Source organism: Anomaloglossus baeobatrachus, chromosome 5 (assembly GCF_048569485.1).
Source record: "Anomaloglossus baeobatrachus isolate aAnoBae1 chromosome 5, aAnoBae1.hap1, whole genome shotgun sequence".
Classification (NCBI taxonomy): domain Eukaryota; kingdom Metazoa; phylum Chordata; class Amphibia; order Anura; family Aromobatidae; genus Anomaloglossus; species Anomaloglossus baeobatrachus.
In genome coordinates this window covers 109,212,508-109,235,865 of record NC_134357.1, presented here as the reverse complement: position 1 = coordinate 109,235,865, position 23,358 = coordinate 109,212,508, and the positions used below count along the sequence as shown (strand labels likewise).

Sequence of the window (23,358 nt, the reverse complement as noted above, 5' to 3'; positions counted from 1 at the left end):
TTGGCAAAACATTGATTTTTCTATTGGCAGGTGGTTAGCCTGGGGCTGCAGCCTGTAGCCATCCGCTTTATCTGTGCTGGATATCTATGTAAGGGGCACCCTATGTCATTTTTTAAATGTATTTATTTTTACACTTTACTCAGGCTGACAGACACAGCCTCTGTGAGTGCAACCAAAGATGCCGGCACACCGGCAGTCTGACTGCAGCCAATCACAGACACTGTAACAGATGGTGGGCGGAGGAAGCAGTGAATATGTATGAGATGTAATGGGGCTACCAGTAAGAAGTGTTACAGCCATGCTGTGGAGACTGGAAAGTATGTCCTGCTTTAACCATTTTTCTTCCTTTTTTTACAGTGATTTTCTTGGCCAATCAAAGCCATGCCAATACTTAACATGGCTGTGATGAGGCTGGAAGTACCCACACTGGAAAAACTTGATGATTGGCCGCTCTGCAACCTTTCAACAAGCTTTTTTCGGGTGACAAACCTGAACAGGAACCAGACGTACAGTCTAAAGTCTGTGTTTGGTGCTCAGCACCAAAAACAAGGTGTTTGGTATGGATACCGAACTTTATGTCCATTATTTCTGACTCTCTCTAATTCCACGACATTACTGTGAGCATTAGGCCTAAGACACACGGCGAGAAAAACGGTGCGAGTGCAGTGTGATAAAACATTGCATTCCACTCGGACCAATATTAGCCTATGTGTAAGCACACATGAGCGATTATTTTCTCTGCTCTAATTAGACCAAGAAAACAATCACAGCATGCTGTGATTGTAATGCGAGACTCTTTCTCTCGCACCCATTCAAGTGTATGGGGCGAGAGAAAAATTACACTGCACTCGCGGTACACCGGTGTACCGCGAGTGCAGTGCGAGAATGGCAATAGCCGGCTACAGAGGAGAGAGGGAAATAAATCCCTCCCTCCCCAGCGCTGGTCCGCCCCTCCTCAGTGCCGGTGCGCCCCTCCTCAGTGCCAGCCCGCCCCCCGCAGCTGAGGTCCGCTCGCACAGTCGGACCTCAATCGCAGGGACACTAGCATGACACTCGGCTCTGCTGTACTGTATAGATCAGCTGGATACTTAATAGTAATAGTCACCCACAGTCAGAAGATAACCCAGCAGAAAATGGGTATAGGAGAGGACACTAATACAGAAAAATACTAATAAATTTCTGTATTAGTGTCCTCTCCTATACCCATTTTCTGCTGGGTTATGCTCTGCTGTGCTGCCAGCGTGAGCCGAGTGTCATACGAGGGGATCGCAGTAATCCCCGTGTGGCCCCAGCCTTAGCCCTCTACTGGTACCATTGTGTTCATTTTTCCTATACCTTAGGAAAAGACCCATGACACAATGGGGACCAAAATACCTGTAAACTTTAATATGTTTTGAACTTATTTTACATAATCGGGGTGGAGTTGAGCCCCATTCCACATTCTTCTATAGGTGCCCTGAGTTCTTTATATACCTGATACAGCATCTGCAACTTGTGACCGATTTATCACGTGCGAGCGCAACAATAAAATAAATAAATAAAATACAAACGCACAGGTATAATACCAACAATCCAGTTTTATATGAGAGTAAACTGTTTAGATAGATGTTCATCTCTTTAGACTATTTACAAAATGTGCCATTTCTTATAAAACCCATTTCAATTTGAGCAACGTTACAAAATTTCAATCTGAAAGGAAATGAGAGAATAGGCGAGGACCTCACTTCTTTCACAGGTACAAAATACAATTTCAACTGAAAATAACTTAGAAAAATATACTTCCTGACATCGAGTCCCTTCTTCAGACGTGGTAGTGCAAGGAATTTGGTCATGGAACTATCATTTATAATAGAGATTATCCTCTGTAGTCGTACAGTTATTTTGGTTACATGTTGAAGGCATCTTTCCATATTACATAAAATATTTGTCAGCAAGTCGTTAAGGTACATACATAAGAAAATATATCCGGCTCACCACACAGGGAATAATACAGAATCTTTCCTAAATGCGCACAGTGCATATATACATTTCTAGGTATTTTTCATATTTATTATATATATATCACTGTACAATGAGGCACACAGTTTTCTATAATACTAGTAAGTGCTACCAACTTAAGTCTTTAAAAGGCTTATCTACAGATTGTATGAGACGCACTAATATAGAACGGGTATAAATAAAAGTACACAAAACATCAACATTACTATGGGAGAAGATTGTAGACCACGCGTATTATTATTATGTCAATTATGGTCAAGAAATGGAATTTTCAAGGATTTTTTTTTTTTTGCGCTATTTCTGCATTTAATAAATTATTTAAAAAAAAAGTGGAAGACTAATGCAAATTAAACATTTGGCAAAGAAGAACGGAATAAGTATGTGAAGCTTTGGACACATGGGGCAGACGGGTGTTAGATTTAGCCGGCAAGAGAAATATAGCTTGGACTATACGGAAATAGCAGAGGTGGCCCATTGCTTATAATGTGCTAATATCGTGTAATAAATAGAGGGTTTTTGTCTTACTCAATATCTCAGTTTGAAGAAGCTGAGGAGCTACTATGGTCAAAATGGAAAAGGCAGACATCAAAATGTCAGGCAATTGGTTTAGGAAAGCAGCAGTTAAGGAGCAATGGGGATTTTTAATTTTTTTTTTAATGATAAAAACCTCATTTGATAATTTTGGCGATTTTATTTTCAAGCCCCAGAAAACCCCGTTAAATCCGGTTCTGAATATCAGTGTGTTATGGTCCATGCTCGACCTGAGATGCAAGTTCTTGCCATGGGTTTCCTGACTCAAACTCGACTGCCTCATATATGTCTATGGACAGGTCTGGAGACCCACAGTTGTTCCTCGCAATGAGGTCTGTATTCGGACTGTGAAACATGACTGTGTGAAACCTGAGACAAATTAAATGGGTTGTCCATTACTAATTTGGACAAATTAAATGGGTTCTTCATTAATTGGCCTATGGCAGAGAGAAAAAAAACCCCAAAACATAAAGAAAAATAAAAAAGTAGATACCTTCCAGACTGGCTCCACTCCTCCATAATCAGCACTGCTGCCCGTCAGTCAGCTGTAATCAACAACCAATTAGGGTGTCACACAGTGATTGTCTGCAGTGTTCATAGATTGTCCAAGCAGAGCAGTATTGACTACGGAGGAGCGTGGCCGGTTTGGGAGGAGAGTATATATTTTTTTTTATTTTTCTCCCCTCTCTGGGTCTATTAATAAAGGGTTGTACAGTAGTGGGCAACCCCCCTGTAAGCAAGGTTCAGTAACTGGCTCCCCACCAGTAGGAAGGTATCATGTCCCTATATCAAATGTTGAGGTGGTTATGTATATACACATCCTCCCAACTGACTTAAATGGCATCCATAACCACTGAAAACCCTCCTGAACTTCAGAAAACAGCTTACCAGACAAATGGTACATTTAAAAAAAAAAAAAAAAAAGTAATAATAATAATAGTCCACACTACTATTTCATCAAGCTTGGGACTCCAGGGTATGCTCACTAGCATTCTTCTGCAGTAAGCCCCCCAATGACCCATGTGCATGATTTACATGCGAATGCCAGGACAGGACTCCTGTACAGTAGACTCCTTCATGAGCCTGGACCGAACCGGCCCTTATGGACTTATTGTGGGGGAAATGCAAGTTAGTACAGACATAACAATGACGCATTCCTATACTGAATAGTTGTCCTTTAAGCCATTCCCCAATTATTGTATGTCAGAGGGGCATTCACTGGTCACAGGTTCTTTTTAATGAGTGTTATACATAGCCGGTAAGAGGAGACAGCACATATGACATGTTGGTGTCAGGAGTCCTTAGTAATCATAAAATCGGAGGTTCTGGTGCAGGACTTGCTACTTACTGGGAATTTCTATAAGGTGCAGCCAAGTACTTCGGCTTTTTCTAAAGCTCCTATACAGTTTCCATGGAGTGGCTGAGAAAATGCTGGATCGCTGATCCATACAAAATTCTCCTCACCCCCAATGTGGTCCTCCATTCTAGCGATCTCAGGGGCTAATCTAATGTTAACACCCCCTTTAAAATGACAGTATATAAATCAGATTCTGAATCATATAGGTTCTAGGTATTGTCAGTTACAATTATCCATAGGAAACCCTTATAGATTTCACTACAGTACGAACTATGAGTATTATACCAAAGACTTGGTTATGACGAAGCCACGAGGGGTTAAAGTAGCAGTGGTACAAATATGTTGGCTCTAACCAGATAAGATGTCTGCGTAGACTATTACATCCACCAAAGCTTGATGTAGCAGCCAGTGGCTAGCACATTTAGGAGCCAGGCCGGTGGTTTTATGACAATCGCTACAGGTGACACTACTGGTGGGTTGGAAAGAGACCACATCCATATTCTGCATGCTGTAAAATAGACAGTGTCCTTTCAGTCCATGTCATTAGGCACATCCATTCATTGTGCAATCTGTCGATGAGTAAACATATAGTGCAGGATTCTTCTCAGTGTTTCCGACCGATTAACCAAAGTCAATTCTTGGTCGATATTGCAAAACCATGGGATAAGCCTAAATAGGAACGAAAACAAAACACAAGACATTAGGTAACGCACAAAGCATAAATACACATGCACTCCTTATTATCTGCTTCTCTGCCAACTGCTACTTGTGTACATGTTACATATAGTTACTAGTGTAGATACTTGTGTATTTGCTTTCAAAGAAATAAGGTTTTTTTTTTTTAAGAGTTTGTGCTCATTGAGAATAAAGACACTATCCTGGTTCAGCGAGCAACTAACTGTCACTATGAGTGGTCATAACCAATGATACCTATGGTCCTGTAATGCCCTGAACATGAGGTAAGAGACATAAGGAGAACAATACTACATTTCTAATTGGAGGTATTTACTAATATTATTATTATTATTACACCTACTACATATTGGGATAGGATCTTCGAGAGGTGACTACTCCTTTAAGGACATGCTGAAGCAGTAATATCACGACTACAGCACATTTGACCACTGCAGCCAATTACTGGGCTCAGTGATGATGATGATGTAGAGCTGATGGGCACAGTGATTGGCTGCAGCAGTCATGTACATTGCAGTCTGTCATGAGACACTACTGTGGTGGCACATTTTCCACTGGAGCAGGGAAAGGTGAGGGATTGGAAGTTTTTTTTATTTTCAACTAGCGCAAACTGATCAACATAAAAAAATAAAACCCATTTACAGAGGTATTATGGGTATTACCAATTTTCACTTGTACCAAGGACAGGAGACAACTGATAGATCAGTGGGGTCTAACGTATAAATTGCTAGAACGGAAGATCCATTGGCCCTTGCGTGAGTGTGAATAGAGTGGTGCTCAAGCATAAATGCTACCGCTCCATTCACTGTCTATGGGACTGCCGAAGATCCTAACATGCTAGTAAATGTAATCATAAAAGCTCCATTCACACAGGGATCTAGAAGAGCAGTCGGTCTGGGGATTTTCGGGGGTCCCAGTGGTCAGAGTCCAACCGTTCTACCAGTAATATCAGATGATGGCAGTAGAAAAATGTAAAAAAAATGTAGGGAAAAATATTAAATATTAATTTCAAATTGTTAATTAATAAGACACAGAATATACTAGTAAGAATGTCTTACTTCTGCAGTCTTCTTCTAGTTTTTTAAGAGTCCACATTATATTGCTATTATACAGTGATAAAATCCTACACTCGGGACCGCCAGGTCTGGCACATAACTTTACATGACTGTCATTATCCCCTTAAAGGGGTGGTTCACCCATATTTTTTATTGTCTAGATCGATATTATATTGAGAAACAATGTTTCTCTCAAATACCTTATGTTGTCAATAGTGCCTGTGAGAGGCGCTATTGCAGACCGCTGCTCCCCGTCCAGTGACGTACCCGTCCAATGTTGCCACGTCACATCCGTGCGGCCGGCTGCGTTCTGAGCCCATCTGCTCCCTGCTCCTCCTCCTCCTCCCTCACAGCACGTCTCTTGCTTGCAGCGTTCTGCGAGGAGGGAGGAGCAAATGGGCTGTGACAGCAGTGAAACACCGCTCACGGCTCAGAGTCTGGAAGACTGTAGCCGGCCGCACGGATGTGACGTGGCAGCATTGGACGGGTACGTCACTGGACGGTGAACAGCGGTCTGCAATAGCGCCTCTCACAGGCACTATTGCCAACACAAGGTATTTGAGAGAAACATTGTTTCTCAATATAATATCGATCTAGACAATAGAAAATATGGGTGAACCACCCCTTTAAGGCTGCTTTACACACAGCGACATCGCTAGCGATAGCACCTGCCCCCGTCGTGTGTGTGTCACGGGCAAATTGCTGCCTGTGGCGAACAATATTGCAGGTACGCGTCACACCAACATACCTTTCTAACGACGTCGCTGTGGCCGCCAAACAACCTCTTTAAGGGGGGCAGTTCGTGCGGCGTCACAGCGACGTCACAACAGCAGGACACAAATAGAAGCGGAGGGGCGGAGAGCAGCCTCATGAATGTCACTCCCACCTCGTTGCCGGAGGACACAGGAACGCTGTTGTTCGTCATTCCTGGGGGGTCACACGTAGCGATGTGTGCTGCCTCAGGAACGACCAACAACCTGCGTCCCAAACGAGCAACAATACTTGGGAAATGAAAGACATGTCAACAATCAACGATTTGGTGAGTATTTGTGATCATTAGCGGTCGCTCGTGTCACACGCAACGACTTCGCTAACAAGGCCAGATGTGCGTCACGAGTTCCGTGACCCCATCTCGTTAGCGATGTTGTTGCGTGTAACGGGGCCTTTACTCAAGGGATGGATCCCCCCATCTATTATCTTAATCGGACACTGGACCATGGTTGTAAGATACATTTAAGAAAATACAAAATGATGTAAAATGTAAGCAGTAGTCTATGGTGAGATGAGCACAGGATGGATAAAAGTATGATAAATGACAGATTTGCTAAAGGCATGTGTAAGCAATACTGAATAGAGGGAATGTATGTTTTTGTGCTTGGCTCCTCGTTTATCACATGAAGGCTGTGCAATGTGTTTTTACATTTAATAAGATCAGATTTATACATACGGTTGAGGATGTCTCTGTAACAGGCGCAATATCACTGAGCGACATGTGTAGAGCTGTCGAATTGTTCTGACATTGAAACTGTGAAGGAGATTATGTGCTTATTAGAACAAGACATCCACAACAGCATGTACAAATGAGCGATCGCTAAAATATTTTGTAGAAAAAGCTTCTAAAACAGCAGGCAAAGAAAAATCAATATTTTGTACCTTTCACATAAAACAGAAAACAACTGTCAGAACTAATTACTCTCCATCTCCACATATGACTCATGAATCTAGGAAAGGCTGTGTGTACCAGGGTAACCGACCCGATAACCCTCGTACTGCAGCAACTCCTATCTATCAGAAATAATAATATTCAGAATCTAAGCTCCAGCGCAGCTCTCTAGCCACAGCTCAACAGCTTATATTTTATTTGGATTTTTAACTGACTTTTATTATATAACTAGAAGGTGGCCCGATTTTACGCATCGGGTATTCTAGAATTTATGTATCGTGTAGTGATTTTTGTTATATAGATGTTGTTGTGTGTAGTTACCAAGTGTTTGTGTAGGGGCTGTACATGTTCTGGGTGTTGTCTGGGTGTGGCGGGGGGTGAGAGCGGTGTTGTTTGTGTGTTGCGTTGTTTGTGGAGCGCTGTGTGTCTGTAGCGTTTGTGTGTGTGTTGCGTGGTTTGTGTGGGTGTGGGGTGTGTGTGTTTTGGGGGAGGTATGTTTTGTGTAATGTGTGTGTTGTGCGGTATGTGCGTATATTTGTGTGTGCCGCGGTGTTTGTGTGTTGGGTGTTGTGTGTGTGCGGCGTTGTCTGTGTGTGTGGGTGTCTGTGTAGGACAGTGTTTGTGGTTCCCAGTGTGTGTGTGGTGTGTTGTGCAGTGCGTGTGTGGCGGTGTGTGTGTTTTGGGGGGAGGTGTGCACCCCCCCATCGTGCTCCATCCCCCATGCTGCGCACCCCCCATCGTGCTCCATCCCCCATGCTGCGCACTCCCCATCGTGCTCCATCCCCCATGCTGCGCACTCCCAAACGTGCTCCATCCCCCAAGCTGCGCACTCCCCATCGTGCTCCATCCCCCATGCTGCGCAGTCCCCATCGTGCTCTATCCCCCATGCTGCGCACTCCCAAACGTGCTCCATCCCCCATGCTGCGCACCCCCCATCGTGCTCCATCCCCCATGCTGTGCACCCCCCATCGTGCTCCATCCCCCATGCTGCGCACTCCCCATTGTGCTCCATCCCCCATGCTGCGCACTCCCCATCGTGCTCCATCCCCCATGCTGCGCACCCCCCATCGTGCTCCATCCCCCATGCTGCGCACCCCCCATCGTGCTCCATCCCCCATGCTGCGCACCCCCATCGTGCTCCATCCCCCATGCTGCGCACTCCCCATCGTGCTCCATCCCCCATGCTGCGCACTCCCAAACGTGCTCCATCCCCCATGCTGCGCACTCCCCATCGTGCTCCATCCCCCATGCTGCGCAGTCCCCATCGTGCTCTATCCCCCATGCTGCGCACTCCCAAACGTGCTCCATCCCCCATGCTGCGCACCCCCCATCGTGCTCCATCCCCCATGCTGCGCACCCCCCATCGTGCTCCATCCCCCATGCTGCGCACTCCCCATTGTGCTCCATCCCCCATGCTGCGCACTCCCCATCGTGCTCCATCCCCCATGCTGCGCACTCCCCATCGTGCTCTATCCCCCATGCTGCGCACACCCCATCGTGCTCCATCCCCCATGCTGCGCACTCCCCATCGTGCTCCATCCCCCATGCTGCGCACTCCCCATCGTGCTCCATCCCCCATGCTGCGCACTCCCCATCGTGCTCTATCCCCCATGCTGCGCACTCCCCATCGTGCTCCATCCCCCATGCTGCGCACCCCCCATCGTGCTCCATCCCCCATGCTGCGCACTCCCCATCGTGCTCTATCCCCCATGCTGCGCACTCCCCATCGTGCTCCATCCCCCAAGCTGCGCACTCCCCATCGTGCTCCATCCCCCATGCTGCGCACTCCCCATCGTGCTCCATCCCCCATGCTGCGCACTCCCCATCGTGCTCCATCCCCCATGCTGCGCACTCCCCATCGTGCTCCATCCCCCATGCTGCGCACTCCCCATCGTGCTCCATCCCCCATGCTGCGCACTCCCCATCGTGCTCCATCCCCCTTGCTGCGCACTCCCCATCGTGCTCCATCCCCCATGCTGCGCACCCCCCATCGTGCGCCATCCCCCATGCTGCGCACTCCCCATCGTGCTCCATCCCCCATGCTGCGCAGTCCCCATCGTGCTCCATCCCCCATGCTGCGCACTCCCCATCGTGCTCCATCCCCCATGCTGCGCACTCCCCATCGTGCTCCATCCCCCATGCTGCGCACTCCCCATCGTGCTCCATCCCCCATGCTGCGCACTCCCCATCGTGCTCCATCCCCCATGCTGCGCACTCCCCATCGTGCTCCATCCCCCATGCTGCGCACTCCCCATCGTGCTCCATCCCCCATGCTGCGCACTCCCCATCGTGCTCCATCCCCCATGCTGCGCACTCCCCATCGTGCTCCATCCCCCATGCTGCGCACTCCCCATCGTGCTCCATCCCCCATGCTGCGCACTCCCCATCGTGCTCCATCCCCCATGCTGTGCACCCCCCATCGTGCTCCATCCCCCATGCTGTGCACCCCCCATCGTGCTCCACAGTCACACATCAGACAGTATACACGCACACATCTGATCGCATACACTCACACACACACCCCACTTCTCCCTGTGCCCACCGGTGGGCGGTCCCAGCAGCTGTGCTGCACGCCGTGCTCCTCTGCCGACACTCACAGATCCGATCGCATACACTCACACACACACTGACGATATCGCACATACGCGCTCACACAATCACAACATCCAGAGATACCACATGCTTCCGGCCATGTGATCCTCCAGCAGGTCCTGGAAGGTCACTGCACGCACAGTATCACCGCCGAGAAGCAAGCGATATCACGGGATGTTGTGAGTGTGTGGATGCGATCTGATGTGTGTGTGAGGTGTGTGTGTGTGTCTGTTCTTATGTGTGTGCGTGTGTGTGTTCCGCCGCTGCAGGACCTTGATGCGCTCACCTGGGAGCCGGTGTACTCTGGTAACCATGCTACAATATTACTCGATGTGTTCCATGGTTACCAGCGTACCCCGCCCCCCGCTCGCACGGGAGCCCACACCAGCGTACGCCGGCGTACGCTGATGTGGGCTCCCGGGGGTACAGCACTCACCTGGGAGTCGGTTCGGGGAATGCGTGCGGGGGGCGGGGCCAGAGCGAGCGTGCAATACGTGAGGGGGGCGGGGCGTGGCAGAGTTGCCAAGGCGTGCAGGGGGCCGGGGCGAGAGGCCAATCCGTGCGAGGGGGCGGAGCTGAGGCGAGGCGAGCGGCCAATCCGTGGGGGAGGGGGCGGGGCCATGGCGAGCCCAGCGGCCAATCCGCTGTTTGTCACCGTAAGGACACAATTTTGGAGCAAGACAGACAGACAGACAGACAGAATAAGGCAATTATATATATAGGTTGTACTGCTCTTTGTTTGGCTCCTTCGCGGGATGTGTCATTCCAGTAGCAATACTTGAAAAACTACATTGCTCAAGAAGCCAAAAGTGTTCCTTATCGCATTGTAACACGGACCTGCAACTCTATTGCTCTAGCTCCCGCACCCACCTACTGCTCTGCTGCTACAAAAGGCTAACAACTCCACCACTCCAGCTCCCCAAATTTTTTGCTGGTCTGGGCACAGCTTGCAGTGCCACTCTTCCGGCTCCTCCTCCTCCGCTGCTCTGGTATAGTCAGGCTTACAAGTCCGCCACTCCAGCTCCTCCTCATATCTGCTACTCTGCTTTAGGTCAGGTTTACAATGCCACCCTAGGTGCTCTGTTATAGTCAGGCTTACTTACAGCTCCGTCCCTCTAGCTTCTACTTGGATCCCCTACTCTGCTAGCTCAGGCTTCCAACACCACCCCTCTACATCCCCCTAATTCTCAACTACTCTACTATAGTCAGTCTTCCAGTTCCGCTGCTCTAGGTCCTCCTCAGACACACTACTCTGCTGTAGGTCAGGCTTACAACTTCACTTCTCTAGATCCCCTTTAGGCTATGTGTGCACGTCTGCGTTCTGCGTGACAAATATTCCGCAGTTTTGTCACTGCATGTGCGTTTCAAAACGCAACCGAAAAGCTGCATTTTGGAATTATTTAGAATACGGAAGGGATGCAGGATTTATGCGCTCTGGATGCTTGCTCTGCCATAGACAGAGTGGGAGAAGCATCCAAAACGCACAAAAGGAGTGACATGTTGCTTTTTAGAACGCAGCAATTCGGCCACAAATTTCAGCATGCAAATCGCTGTGTTCTAAAACGCAACGTGCGCATGGAATTTCCACAAGTTACATAGACTTTGCTGGGGAAGCAGAACGCATGCGTTTACGCTGCAGTACTAGACGCAATGTAAATGCATGCAATACACAGACATGCGCACATGGCCTTATTCTCAGCTGCTTTGCTGTAGTCAGACTAAGGGGTACTTTGCACACTACGACATCGCAAGCCGATGCTTGCGATGCCGAGAGCGATAGTCCCCGCCCCCGTCGCAGCAGCGATATCTTGTGATTGCTGCCGTAGCGAAGATTATCGCTACGGCAGCTTCACGTGCACGCACCTGCCCTGCGACGTCGCTCTGGCCGGCGAACCGCCTCCTTCCTAAGGGGGCGGGTTGTGTGGTGTCACAGCGACGCCACATGGCAGGCGGCCAATAGAAGCGGAGGGGCGGAGATGAGCGGGACGTAAACATCCCGCCCACCTCCGTCCTTCCGCATTGCCGGCATGAGCCTCGGGACGCAGGTAGATGTTCCTCGCTCCTGCGGCTTCACACACAGCGATGTGTGCTGCCGCAGGGGAACGAGGAAGAACATCGTACCGTCGCTGCAGCTACATTATAGAAATGTCGGGCACTACACCGATGATACGATTACGAAGCTTTTGCGCTCGTTAATCATATCATAAAGGATTTACACACTACGATATCGACAGCGACGCCGGATGTGCATCACTTTCGATTTGACCCCACCGACATCGCACCTGCGATATTGTAGTGTGCAAAGTACCCCTTAGGCTGTGTGCGCACGTTGCGTTTTTTCATGAGTTTACGCAGCGTTTTAAACTGGAGCATAAACACATGCATTCTGTGTCCACAGCAAAGTCTACGAGAATTTAGCAAATTCCATGCGCATGTTGCGTTTTTAAACGCAGCGTTTTGGATGCCAAATTTTTGACAAAATCGATGCGTTCAAAAAAGCAAAATGTCACTTCTTTTGTGCGTTTTGGATGCTTTTTCCACTCTGTCTATGGTAGAGCACGCATCCAGAACGCATCCATTCTGTATTCAAAATACATCCAAAATGCAGTGTTTTGGCTGCGTTTTGAAACACACATGCAGTGAAAAAACGCTGCAGAATATTTGTCACGGCAGAGCGCAACGTACGCACATACCCTTACACTCCTCCTAGCTGTTACTCTGCTATAGCTCATGCTTATGCTTTCACCCCTCCAGATCCACCTAATTCCCACCTGGTTCGTTGTAGCTTGGCTAAAGATGTTCCCCACTAGCTCCTCCTCCATCTCCACTGATCCAGCTCCAATATCCAACACATTGTATTCTGCTCTGTTGTAGCCAGACCAGGCTAACAACTCCCGTTCCTTACATACTTCTCTGCTGTGTCCTTCCTCACTCTGCTGTAGCTCAGGTTTATCACTTCGCCCCTTTAGCTCCCTCTGCTTCCCCACTGCCCTGCTGTATTCTAGGCATAGAATTCTGGCTCAACATTATTTCTGAAAACTACTCTGGCGGCGCTGTAAGCAAACTGAAAATTGTTTCACTTACAACACAAAACACAGGTTAATAATAATAATAAAAGTCTCCAAGTTTCAATTTAAATATGGCCTTTGGAATATCCAAGATTGGTCTCCCCTCACTATAAAGGCAGCAATAGCAGAGTTGTGTACCTCACAAATACATTGGTTCGATTTAGAATCTGAAAACTCTTTCTTCTGACCCTGCAGTTGAGTGAAGAGGATATGAACAAAGCACGTTTTTTAGCCTCTGAAGGTAAATACAAATGTTTCCATTGGCTGCCACTATAAGAATATATAACTCTAGCCAGTGAAATAAACACACAGCAACAATACTACTATTGATACGTACATTCCTTTCCCAAGAAGCTGCAAAAACCCTAGTACAAGCTCTTATTATCTCCCGCCTGGATTATTGCAACCTCCTGCTCTGTGGCTTCCTTTCTAACAGTCTCACACCCCTACAATCTATTCTAAACTATGCTGCCCGGCTCATCCACCTGTCCCCCCGCTACTCCCCGACTTCTCCAGTCTGCCAATCCCTTCACTGGCTTCCCATTGCCCAACGACTCCAGTTCAAAACACTAACCATGACATACAAAGCCATCCACAACCTGTCTCCTCCCTACATCTCTGACCTAGTCTCCCGGTACTTACCTGCACGTAACCTTCGATCCTCACAAGATCTCCTTCTCTACTCCCCTCTCATCTCCTCTTCCCACCATCGCATCCAAGATTTCTCCAGTGCCTCCCCTATACTCTGGAATGCTCTGCCTCAACACATCAGACTCTCGCCTACCTTGACAAGCTTCAAAAGGAACCTGAAGACCTACCTCTTCCGACAAGCCTACAACCTGCCGTAACCCTCAGTCTGATACAGCGCCGCACAATCAACTCCACCCTAAGCTACTGTATCCTCCCTTATCCCTTGTAGACTGTGAGCCCTCGCGGGCAGGGACCCCTATCCTCCTGTACCTGTCTGTGTCTTGTATTGTTTATGATTATTGTACTTGTCCCTATTATGTACACCCCTTTCACATGTAAAGCGCCATGGAATTGATGGTGCTATAATAATAAATAATAATAATAATATATAGTACTGTTGTGCTACCAAATTGCCTAATGGAAATTATAATGAGCTCCCGCATTTTGACTTTGCTAAGTTTTGGCTTTTGATGGTTTCTGTTGACCACGCTTGCGTTGTCATGAATATAATTTTCTGCATTCTTCCCCTTTCCTGACCCACTTCCTCTTTTGAACTTAGACATTTACTTGTCATTTCTGAATGAGCACGGTGGTTGTGGCCACAGAGAAGAGGACCAACAAGTCTCGATATCTCTACTAATCCCTTCCTTCTCACAAGCAGACATAGTAAAGTTCCTTCCTATTTTTTTGTTTCACATCTTGTAGTGACTTAATTTAGTAAATAAAAGCTCAACAGGGTCATGAGTGTAACAACGCGTAACCATCATTGGGTCTGTTTTTCCCCAGAAATCAATAGTAGATGTTAAAATAAGAAACTTTGTAAAATATCCTATCAGAGAAATCTATTTTTTCTCCTGCATGAATCATCTTTCAAGGGTAAAATGTGTCTTCAGTGAATATAGATTTTCCCATTAGTCAGATAGGAGATGACAGTGATCATAATATTCTATAGAAGGGGATAGGAGTTATAGGGAGGCAGACATTATTCTTCATGTTTGCCTGTTTAAAGGGTTTTTTCAAGAATTCAAGAAAGGACCTGCGGCGTCTTAATATCAGCAAAAATTGCCACACTGCCCTGCTGACCATATTATCCTCTGGGACCCTGTCCCCATTCCTGGCTGCCTCAAGGCAATTCTTCCTCCATTCTATCCCTCACCCACACCACCTTGGCTATTGCCAATTTTTGCTGATATTAAGACGCCGCAGGTCCTCCGCAGTCCCCGAACGTTGTCTATACCGTCCTATGCATGTTTTCATGACACACAACTCCTTGATAAGGGCCCACACCGGCCGAAACGTTGGTTTTGTTCTGTCTTGGTTGTGGCGCTTCTTTCTGCAGCTAGTCTAATTAAATAAATCACTTTTTGCATTACCCCTGTGTCATCTGTGTGCTTGGGATTAGTTATAATATTTGAAATCCCTTTTTCCCTCAAGCACCTACATTCAGTTGAGCCCAGCTTTATTCCTCTATTCTATTGGGATGGAGATTGGTCTTTCAACAAGACAATGATCCAAAACATAAAGCAAAATCTACAATGGAATGGTTTACAAATAAACGTATCCAGGTGTTAGGGGAACTTTGCATACTATGATATCGCAGGTGGAATATCGGTGGGGTCAAATCGAAAGTGACGCACATCCAGCGTCGCTGTCGATATTGTAGTGTTTAAATCATTAATGATACGATTAACGAGCGCAAAAGTGTCGTAATCGTATTATCGATGTAGTGTCCGACATTTCTATAATGTAGCTGCAGCGACGGTACGATGTTGTTCCTCGTTCCCCTGCGGCAGCACACATCGCTATGTGAGAAGCCGCAGGAGCGAGGAACATCGCCTACCTGCGTCACTGCCGCTCACGCCGGCTATGCGGAAGGACGGAAGTGGGCGGGATGTTTACATCCCGCTCATCTCCGCCCCTCCGCTTCTATTGGCCGCCTGCTGTGTGACGTCGCTGTGACGCCGCACGACCCGCCCCCTTAGGAAGGTGGCGGTTCGCCGGCCAGAGCGACGTCGCAGGGCAGGTAAGTGCATGTGAAGCTGCCATAGCGATAATGTTCGCTACGGCAGCAATCACAAGATATCGCATGTGCGACGGGGGCGGGGACTATCGCGCTCGGCATTGCTAGCATCGGCTTGCGATGTCGTAGTGTACAAAGTACCACTTAGAATGGCCAAGTCAAAGTCCAGACCTGAATCCAATCGAGAATCTGTGGAAAGAGCTGAAAACTGCTGTTCACAAACGCTCTCCATCCAACCTCACTCCGCTCCAGCTGTTTGCAAAGGAAGAATAGGCAAGAATTTCAGTCTCTCAATGTGGAAAACTGAAAGACACATACCCCAAGCGACTTGCAGCTGTAATCGCAGCAAAAGGTGGCGTTACAAAGTATTAACTTAAAGGGGACAAATAATATTGCACGCCCGATTTTTTTACAAATATTTAAAATAAGCAATAAATATCGTTCCACTTCACAATTGTGTCCCACTTGTTGTTGATTCTTCACCATAAAATTTCTCTCTTTAAGTATTCTCGTTAAGAACGCAACTACCTACTGCAGCAGGTTTTCTCATGGATTACATAAGAATTGGCTACTAAAATTCTGCAGGCTTCCCTCCCTCAACATGATCTCTGGAGGGGGGATACATATTAGACTGTCAGACAATCCCATCAGTATTGTTGGGTTCAGTCGATTTTAGTCTAATATGTATGAGGATCTTTAAATGGGTTGTCACAAATTTATAAGAATAAGAGATAGGTATCCAGTCATAGCTGGAACCTAAACTGATCATGAGAAAGGGGGTCTGTGTCTTTAGTTTGAGTGGAATGGCAATTGTGTGTGTGCAGCCACTGCATTCATTATACAGTGTGTCCACCCATATCCTCTCCACTGCCATTAACTTGAGAACGGCAGACGCTATAGGCATAGAAGTGATGTCTAGGTATAATAAAGTAGCCATGCGCTACGCAATGAAACCACCTATAGTGCCACCTGGTGGAAAACAACGGAGTTAGCATTTTTATCTCAAAAATGGAACGAGATAGAGAAAAAAGTAAATTACAAAGTTGTAGGGCATCATCAATTCAACACGAATCGACACCTTGCATACAGAAATGCTATGATTAGAACGTGTAAAACTCACAAGGCTGCGGACGTGAAGCGATACCTCATGGAGACCTTCCTACAAGTCATTGGGTATGGTGGTTGCGTGGAGTGGCCTCCGCTCACCTGACCTTATCCCATTGGACTTCTTTCTGTGAGGACATATCAAACAGCAGGTGTATGCGACCCCTCCACCAACACTGCAGGACATACGATGACGTATCACAGATGCTTGTGCAAACGTGTCACCTACCATATTGCACAACGTGCAGCAACATACAGTATGCTGTCCAGAGTCCAGATGTGCATTGCAGCTGACGGTGGCCACTTTGAGCATCAAAGTTAAATGAGCGCCATATGTGTGACCAGCATTCAATGTTTTGTGGGGGGTCATGGGTTTCATATCATAGCATTTCTGTATGCAAGGTGTCGATTCGTATTGAATTGATGATGCCCTACAATTTTTTAATTCACTTTTTTTCTTTATCTTGTTCCGTTTTCATGATAAAAAATGCTAACTCCGTTGTTTTCCACCAGGTGGCGTTATAGGTGGTTTCATTGCATAGCGCATGGCTACTTTACTACACTTAGACACCACTTTTATGCCTATAGCTGCCGCCGTTCTCAAGTTAATGGCGGTGGACAGGATATGGGTGGACACACTGTATATAGAACTAGCAATGATATCTCAGGTATGTTGTGGAAATCTCTGTCAGTCCTATAGATAGTAAATTAACCCCCATGTGGTGACCCTTCATTTAATACATATACAAAGACCGTAAAGTCATGGCAGCTTAGTAAACACATAGGTCAGGGGTGACAGGGGACACGAGTTCAGATAATACATATATACAGTGCTGGTCAAAAGTATTGGCACCTCTGCTATTCTGTCAGATAATACTCAGTTTCTTCTTGAAAATGAAATGATTGCAATCACAAATTCTTTGGTATTATTATCTTCATTTAATTTGTCTTCAATGAAGAAAAAAAAAAAAAGTCATAAAGCCAAATTGGATATAATTCCACACCAAACATAAAAAAGGGGGTGGACAAAAGTATTGGCACTGTTTGAAAAATCATGTGATGCTTCTCTAATTTGTGTAATTAGCAGCACCTGTAACTTACCTGTGGCACCTAACAGGTGTTGGCAATAACTAAATCACACTTGCAGCCAGTTGACATGGATTAAAGTTGACTCAGCCTCTGTCCTGTGTCCTTGTGTGTACCACATTGAGCATGGAGAAAAGAAAGAAGATCAAAGAACTGTCTGAGGACTTGACAATCCAAATTGTGAGGAAGCATGAGCAATCTCAAGGCTACAAGTCCATCTCCAAAGATCTGAAAGCTCCTGTGTCTGGTGCGCAGTGTCATCAAGAAGTTTAAAGCCCATGGCACTGTGGCTAACCTCCCTAGATGTGGAAGGAAAAGAAAAATTGACGAGAGATTTCAACGCAAGATTGTGCGGATGGTGGATAAAGAACCTCGACTAACATCCAAACAAGTTCAAGCTGCCCTGCAGTCCTAGGGTAAGACAGTGTCAACCCGTACTATCCGTCGGCGTCTGAATGAGAATGAAAAGGGACTGTATGGTAGGATACCCAGGCAGACCCCATTTCTTACCCCGAGACATAAAAAAGCCAGGCTTGAGTTTGCCAAAACATACCTGAGAAAGCCTAAAATGTTTTGGAAGAATGTTTCTGGTCAGATGAGACGAAAGTAGACCTTTTTGGGAAAAGCCATCAACATAGAGTTTACAGAAAAAAAAAAGAGGCATTCAAAGAAAAGAACACGGTCCCTACAGTCAAACATGGCGGAGGTTCCCTGATGTTTTGGGGTTGCTTTGCTGACTCTGGCACTGGACTGCTTGACCGTGTGCATGGCATTATGAAGTCTGAAGACTACCAACAAATTTTGCAGCATAATGTAGGGCCCAGTGTGAGAAAGCTCGGTCTTCCTCAGAGGTCATGGGTCTTCCAGCAGGACAATGACCCAAAACACACTTCAAAAAGCACTAGAAAATTGTTTGAGAGAAAGCACAGGAGACTACTAAAGGGGCCAGCAATGAGTCCAGACCTGAATCCCATAGAACACCTGTGGAGAGATCTCAAAATGGCAGTTTGGAGAAGGCACGCTTCAAATCTCAGGGACCTGGAGCAGTTTGCCAAAGAAGAATGGTCTAAAATTCCAGCAGAGCATTGTAAGAAACTCACTGATGGTTTGATGGTTACCGGGAGCGGTTGTTCGCAGTTATTTTGGCTAAAGGTTGTGCAACCAAGTATTAGGCTAAGGGTGCCAATACTTTTGTCTGGCCCATTTTTGGAGTTTTGTGTGAAATGATCAATGATTTGATTTTTGTTTCATTCTCTTTTGTGTTTTTTCATTGCAAGCAAAATAAATGAAGATAATAATAACAAAGCATTTGTGATTGCAATCATTTTCAGGAAGAAACTGAGTATTATCTGACAGAATTGCAGGGGTGCCAATACTTTTGGCCAGCACTGTACACTGGTCAGGCATAACTTTAACCACTGCCAAGTGAGATGAAACATTCATTATATCTTGACCACGGCTCCTGTTAAAGGAGCACAGTCAGTTCTTCAATTAGAACCAGGAAAAATGGTCAAAATGTACAGAACGTATCTCAGCAATTTTAACAAAGGCCAAATTATGCTTGTAGATGACTATATCTTAGCATCTTCTAAATTTCACGTCTTGTAGGGAGATCCAAGGATACAGGAGTTAGTACCTACCAAAAGTAGTCCGAAGAAGGACAACCAATGAGCCAGCAATAGGGTCCTGAGCTCAATGACTTGTGTGGGGAGTGAAGGTTAATTTGTCTGGTTCAATCGTATACAGAGCTATATAGTACAAGAGGTGATGTGGAATCTCAGCCTCAATGGTGAGATGTTTTGACCACTTAAGGGGAACCTACACAACATCAGGCAGATGGCTTTAATGTTATGGCTGATCATGTATAGACCCTTCTATTTTTTTCAGGCAAACTTAAAAACCACATATAAGTAAATTAATAATTAAATATATTTACATTTTCACCCCTTAGTCGCCATCTTGTCATGTATATGAACTCCATCGTGTGGTCCTTTCCCATGATTTCTCCATTGCATAGTACATCCAGCTGCAAAATAAAAGTAATTGTGCATATTGTAAGTATGAAGCATTTCTCACTGATCGGGATAATGATTACGGCCCTTATCTTAAAGACTTCCCTTTCCTTTGATATAATTTTCCGGTAGAATAAAATAATGACATTTACATACAGTACTCTGATAGGATGGAAAGATGACTCTGCTAGTAAATGATTGTGAGGACCAACACTCGTTTCACCAGGGGTGATAACTCAAGCATTTATATGGACAGGAGCGCACCTCTTGGGATCCTTACATTTGTGTTGTGGCTTGCGTTATTAACATGACACTTTGTTAGGTCCGTTATATGAGAGATACCACAAGTGACAGATGGACCCCAATCACTTACAATGAGATGTGTCAGGTTGCTTCTTTTCGACCAAAGGCGGGCTTTGCACGCTGCGACATCGGTAACAATGTGTTACCGATGCTGCAGCGATAGTCCCGCCCCCGTCGCATGTGCAATATCTAGTGAAAGCTGCCGTAGCGATTATTATCGCTACGGCAGTTTCACACGCACATACCTGCCCTGCGACGTCCCTCTGGCCGGCGACCCGCCTCCTTCCTAAGGGGGCGGATCGTGCGGCGTCACAGCGACGTCACACGGCCAATTGAAGTGGAGGGGCGGAGATGAGCAGGATGTAAACATCCCGCCCACCTCCGTCCTTCTCATTGCAGCCGGCGGCAGGTAAGGTGAAGTTCCTCGCTCCTGCGGCTTCACACACAGCGATGTGTGCTGCCGCAGGAGCGAGGAACAACATCGCACCTGTCGCTGCACCGGCATTATGGAAATGTCGGAGGCTGCAGCGATGATACGATAACGACGCTTTTGCGCTCGTTCATCGTATCAAAAAGGATTTCCACGTTGCGATATCGACTGCGACGCCGGATGTGCGTCACTTTCGATTTGACCCCATTGACATCGCACGTGCAATGTCGCAAAGTGCAAAGCCGCCCAAAGGATTAGCACTGCAAGTCTGCCAGAATCTGTAGTAAGGCCTCCAATTGTTTAACTAAAATGTGAACTGAGCCTAAATTAGACAGATTTGCCATTCAGTGGCCAAGGAAAGCTGATCTGGTGGCTAAGGGTGGCTTTACATGCTACGATTTCGCTACAGCGATGTCGTTGGGGTCACGGATTTTGTGACGCACATCCGGCCACTGTAGCGATCTCGTTGTGTGTGACTCCTAGGAGCAATTGTGGATCGTTGCAAAAACGTCCAAAATCGCTCCTCGTTGACATGGGGGTCCTCTCCCAATTATCGCTGCTGTCGCTTGGGCGAAGTTGATCCTCGTCAATGCGTCAGCACACATCGCTACGTGTGACGCCGCAGGAACGCGGAACCTCTCATTTACCTGTCACACGCCAGCAATGAGGAAGGAAGGAGGTGGGCGGGATGTTCGTCCCGCTCATCTCCGCCCCTCCGCTTTGATTTGGTGGCCGCTTAGTGACGTTGCTGTGACGCCGAGCGAACCGCCCCCTTAGAAAAGAGGCGGTTCGCCGGTCACAGCGACGTCGCCGAGCAGGTAAGTACATGTGACGCTGCCGTAGTGATAATGTTCGCTACGGCAGCGATTTCACATATCGGCATAACGATAGGGGCGGGTGCTATCACGCTCGCCATCGCTAGCATCGGCTAGCGATGTCGCAGCGTGTAAAGCCCGCTTAAGGCTGCTTTCACACATCAGTTTTTTTGCATCAGGCACAATCCGGCTCAAAAAACTATGCAACGGATGCGGCGAAAAAAACGGATCCGTTGCATAAGTTTTTCCACGCGGCCCGTCCGTTTTTTTTGACGGATGCGGCTTGATACTGAGCATGCGCAGTTCAAAAAAACGCATCCTGCGACCGGATGCGCTTTTTGCCGCAGGACGCCGCATATGGCATCCATAGGCTCGCATTGTAAATTGTGCCGCATCGCGCGATGCGTTTTTTTTTCGCCGCACAAAAAACGTGCCAGGCAACGTTCCATCCGGCCGCCGCATGGGCTAAATATACCGCATCCGGCAAAAAACAGACGCAACGCAAGGCCATTCTGCACAATACGGCGCTAATACAATTCTATGCGGAAAAAAACGCAACCGGCGGCAAAAAAAAACGGTTGCGTTTTTCCTGCAAAGCGCTGTATTGTGCCGCTCAGCAAAAACCGGATGTGTGAAAGCAGCCTAATACTGTCGTAACCTCTGCCAGTCTTGTTGACTTGTCCTGCAGTGGTGACTTGTTGTCAATGCATAATGGCTGTGGCTTCATCCAATCAATGGCCTCCTATGAAAATTTGCAGCCATCACCACTGAGGTCAGTTACTCGCCACCACTGAGCAGGAATACCCACAGCGGCGGTGCATGAGCGGCAGGGGATTTACTAAGCGAGTAATTATTTTATTTTCCTTTTTCATATTTACTTCAATCAAATCCATAATTTTTAATTCCTGGAAAACTCCTTTATAGTACAACTACAATGCCTTGAAAAAGTATTCATACTCCGTGAACTTTTCCATAATTTTCTACATTACACCCAAAAACTCAATTGTATGTTATTGGGATTATATTTAATATACTAACCAACAAAAAGTAGCAAGTATAAAAAATGATACATGGTTTTGTAATTTTGTTTTGTTACATATAAATTGTGAGGTGCAGCCCCCTGTAGTCTGATACCCCTAAATAATCCTGAGTGACCAATTGCTGCCAGAAGTCACATAATTATTAAATTGAGTCTGTGTGTAATTTATTCTCGGTATAATTAACAGCTGTTCTGTGAAGGCCTCAGAGGTTTGTTTGAGGACATTAGGGATCACACAGCATCATGGGAACCAAGAAACACACAAGACAGGTCAGGGATAAAGTTCTGTGAAGAGCAGAGTTAGGTTCTAAAAAAAAATAGCCCAAGCTCTGAACATCTCATGGAGCACTATTCATTCCATCATCCAAAAATGGAAGGAGAATAGCACAACTACAGATCTACTAACACATGGCTGCCCACCTAAGCTGACATCGCAAGCAAACAGAGCACTAATTTCAGAAGCCCATGGTCACTCTGGAGGAGCTGCAGAGGTCCACAGGTTAGGTGGCAGAATCTGTCCACAGGACAACTATTGGTCGTACACTCCACAGACATGGTTTTTATAGAAAACCATGAGAAGTCCTGTTTACAGTCTGAAAAAAGCCAAATAGAGGACACCTCTAGCATGGGAAAGAAGGTTCTCTGGTGAGTTCAGAACAAAGTAGAATGTTTTGATCTAAATGCCAATCCCTATCTATGTGTGGTGAATTGATACTGCACATTACCTTGAAAACACCATCCCCATGGACAAACATAGTGTTGGCAGCATTATGCTGTGGCAAGGCATTTCTTCATCATGGACAGGGAACCTGGTCAGAATTGACGGAAAGATTTATGGAGCTAAATACAGGGCAATCCTGGTGGAAAACCTGTTAGAGGCTGCAAAAAACTTGACACTGGAG

General features: G+C 46.5%; 1 protein-coding gene across 4 annotated transcripts in view; it reads right to left on the bottom strand.

Annotated features, from left to right (window-relative positions):
* Positions 1-1,557: 1,557 nt before the first annotated feature.
* The window catches only part of PCGF5 (polycomb group ring finger 5), a 169,227-nt gene continuing 147,426 nt past the window's right edge, over positions 1,558-23,358 (bottom strand). For 3 of the 4 annotated variants that reach the window (XM_075348753.1, XM_075348755.1, XM_075348754.1), the window contains exons 8-10: positions 19,794-19,883; positions 7,082-7,159; positions 1,558-4,555 (exon numbers count right to left, since the gene is read on the bottom strand). In XM_075348753.1, coding sequence (XP_075204868.1) covers positions 4,508-4,555; positions 7,082-7,159; positions 19,794-19,883 — 216 coding nt within the window. In that variant the 3' untranslated portion in view covers positions 1,558-4,507. The remainder of the gene's footprint in view (positions 4,556-7,081; positions 7,160-19,793; positions 19,884-23,358) is intronic. The other variant, XM_075348756.1, reaches the window with a different exon arrangement.